General features: G+C 39.1%; 1 protein-coding gene across 1 annotated transcript; it reads right to left on the bottom strand.

Annotated features, from left to right (window-relative positions):
- Positions 1-1,259: 1,259 nt before the first annotated feature.
- On the bottom strand, positions 1,260-2,581 carry LOC142180984 (uncharacterized). The gene is made up of 2 exons (XM_075253092.1): positions 2,098-2,581; positions 1,260-1,855 (listed from the first exon to the last, which is right to left on the bottom strand). The coding sequence occupies exons 1-2, from the start codon at positions 2,579-2,581 to the stop codon at positions 1,260-1,262; spliced, it is 1,080 nt and encodes a 359-aa protein (XP_075109193.1).
- Positions 2,582-2,841: the final 260 nt, after the last annotated feature.

Here is a 2,841-nt window from a genome sequence, read left to right as displayed (position 1 = left end):
TAAATGGTCTATTATTTCAGCTTCTTCTCCACATATGACACAATGATCTTCTTGACATATCCCTAACTTTGCCAGTCTCTCCCTAGTTAGGAGCCTTCTATGCATAGCTAACCAGCATATAAAGCTATGCTTTGGAATGTTATTTCTGTCCCACACCCATCTACCATGGCTCCAGCTATCTCTTCTTCCTTGTTTCTACTGATATCCACTCTTTGTTGTGTACTTTCCATCTGCTTTTAGCCACCCCTTTTGTATGTATCCTGCTACAAATTGATCTCTAATTGAGCAGATCTTCCTCCAGTACCAGCAGCAGTCTTTTGGGGGTTGGTACTCCCACCAGTCTTTCCCTTTCAAATATATATGATTCACTCATTGTACCCACGGATTGTCTGCTTTTTTTTTGCTATATTCCAAACATATTTAGCAATGGCTGCTTGGTTCTAAGCCTCATATTCAATAATCCCGAGTCCCCCTTCTATCTTAGGCCTGCAGATAAGATCCCAAGCTATTAAAGTCACACTGTTGGTGTTCACTTTGCCATCCCATAGGAAGTTCCTACAAATAGCTGTAATGCTCTTTAGTATTTTCTTAGGGAGAATGAAGATAGAAGACCAATAGGCATGGATATGCATTAGTACTGAATTGATTAACAGAACCCTTCCTGCATAGGATAGGTTCCTAGATCCCCAACTTTTTATTCTAGCACAGATTTTCTCCACCAGCATTTCACAATCCACAGCTGATATCTTTTTTGCTGAAATTGGCACCCCTAAATATCTGAAAGGCAAGACACCTCTTTTGTACCCAGTCAGCTCACATATATCATTCACTTCCTGTTGTTTCATGTTTGCACTATATATATTAGACTTAGTGGCATTAGTATGCAACCCTGAAGCTTCTGAGAAAGCAGCAAGTCCATTTAACATCAACAATACTGATTGTACCTCTCCTTTGCAGAATAGTAGTACATCATCAGCAAAACATAGATGATTCAGCTTCAGCCCTCTGCATTTTGTATGGTACTCAAATCCATGCATTGTAGCTACATGTTGCATGATCCTTGTGAAGTACTCCATGCATATGACAAATATTAGAGGTGAGATGGGGTCACCTTGCCTCAGCCCTCTTTTCCCTGCAATGTTACCATATATCCCTCCATTGATTGCTATAGAGTACTTTGTAGTTGTGATACATTGCATTATCCATTGTATGAACCTGCTAGGGAAGTTTAAAGCATGCAACATCTCCTGTACAAAATCTCATTCCACAGTATCATAAGCCTTCCTTAAATCTATCTTTATCAGGCAGCTTCTAGTAAATGTTTTCCTGTTGTATAGCCTAACCAGATCTTGACAAATTAGGACATTCTGAACTATACTTCTCCCTGCCACAAATGCACTCTGATTTGCTGAGATGATTTCTGGTGACACTATCTTCAATCTCATGCATAACATCTTTGATATTATTTTGAACAAGGTGTTGCAACAGGCTATTGGCCTATAATCTCCCACCTCTTCTGCATGACTATTCTTTGGGACTAATGTAATCATGGATGAGTTTAGGCTTTTAGGCATTGTAACTTTTTGAAAGAACTCCAGCACACCAGTAACAACATCCTTGCTAATAGTATCCCAGCAATCTTTAAAGAATTGGCTAGTGTAACCATCTGGCCCTGGGGCTTTGTCCCCTGCTATTGACCATATTGCTGCCTTGACATCTTCCTCCTTATAGCTCTGTATCAGCCATTCTCTTTGAGCCTCTGGTAGTGTTGATCTCTTCCTTACTAATTCACTACACACATGTTTCCTGTTCTCATCTTTCCTCCAAGTAACTTCTTGTAGAATTCTATAAAGGCCTGAGCAATCTTGTCTGGATCCCTTCTAGTTACCCCTTAAGAATCAATAATTGAGAAGATTCTATTCTTGCTTCTTCTCTCCTTTATTGCATTGTGGAAGTATTTTGTGTTGTGATCCCCTTGACTGAGCCATAACATTCTACTTTTCTGCCTCAAAAACAGTTCTCTAGCTTCTCCCCAAGTTCTGTATTTTTGTGATAAGTAGATCTCTTTTTCAATTAATTCTTTATTTCTTTCATCACCTTGCACTTCTATTTGACATCTCTTCAGTTCTTCTATAGCATGCTCAGCCTTCCTTTCAATATCTGAGAACCTTTCCTTGTTCTGTTTTGTCAAGACTGCCTTCAATCTGTTCATTTTGCCTATCACCTTAAACAATTTGTTGCCTGCTATTTCTGCTTCCCAGCTATGCTTAACTCTTTCCTTGAAATCATCAGCCATTTTCCACATGTTGAAGTATTTAAATTGCCTTCTCTGATTTCCTTTGCCATTATCCCAGTTTACTATAGCAGGACAATGATCATATAGTCCCTCATTCATGTAGTGCACTTCTGAGACTGGCAATGCAGTGATCCAGTCTGAATTCACCACTACCCTATCTATTCTGCTATATACTTTTTCCTCCCCTTCTTGTTTGTTATTCCATGTAAAGAAAGCCCTAGAGGACCTCAACTCCTGAAGACCACATTCTGCTATACATTCTCTAAATTCCCTTATCTCAGCCATAGTAACTGGTCTCCCTATTCTATCCTCCTTATTCAGAACACAATTAAAGCCCTCATCAAAGCCCATGGTCCATTTATACTCCTTTTTATATCTCTCACCTCTTGCCATAAAGGCCTTCTAATAGCTGGATCATTGAATCTATATACAAAAGTGACATAAAATTTTGCTCCATTACCACCGTACATTACTATACAGTGAATTACTTGTGCAGATACAAACTCAATTTGCACTTGTATGATTCCATGTTTCCATACTATCCA

This window comes from Nicotiana tabacum, chromosome 5 (assembly GCF_000715075.1).
Source record: "Nicotiana tabacum cultivar K326 chromosome 5, ASM71507v2, whole genome shotgun sequence".
NCBI classification, from domain to species: Eukaryota; Viridiplantae; Streptophyta; class Magnoliopsida; order Solanales; family Solanaceae; genus Nicotiana; species Nicotiana tabacum.
Note: the sequence above shows the minus strand (reverse complement) of the source record. Positions and strands in the feature narration are given on the sequence as shown.

Bases quoted from the DNA above. Each gene is read 5' to 3' on its own strand.
- LOC142180984 (XM_075253092.1), bottom strand. From the start codon at position 2,581: ATGGCTGAGATAAGGGAATTTAGAGAATGTATAGCAGAATGTGGTCTT. The intron at 1,856-2,097 runs GTGATGAAAGAA...AAGATTGCTCAG, and splicing joins ATGTCAAATAGAAGTGCAAG to GCCTTTATAGAATTCTACAA.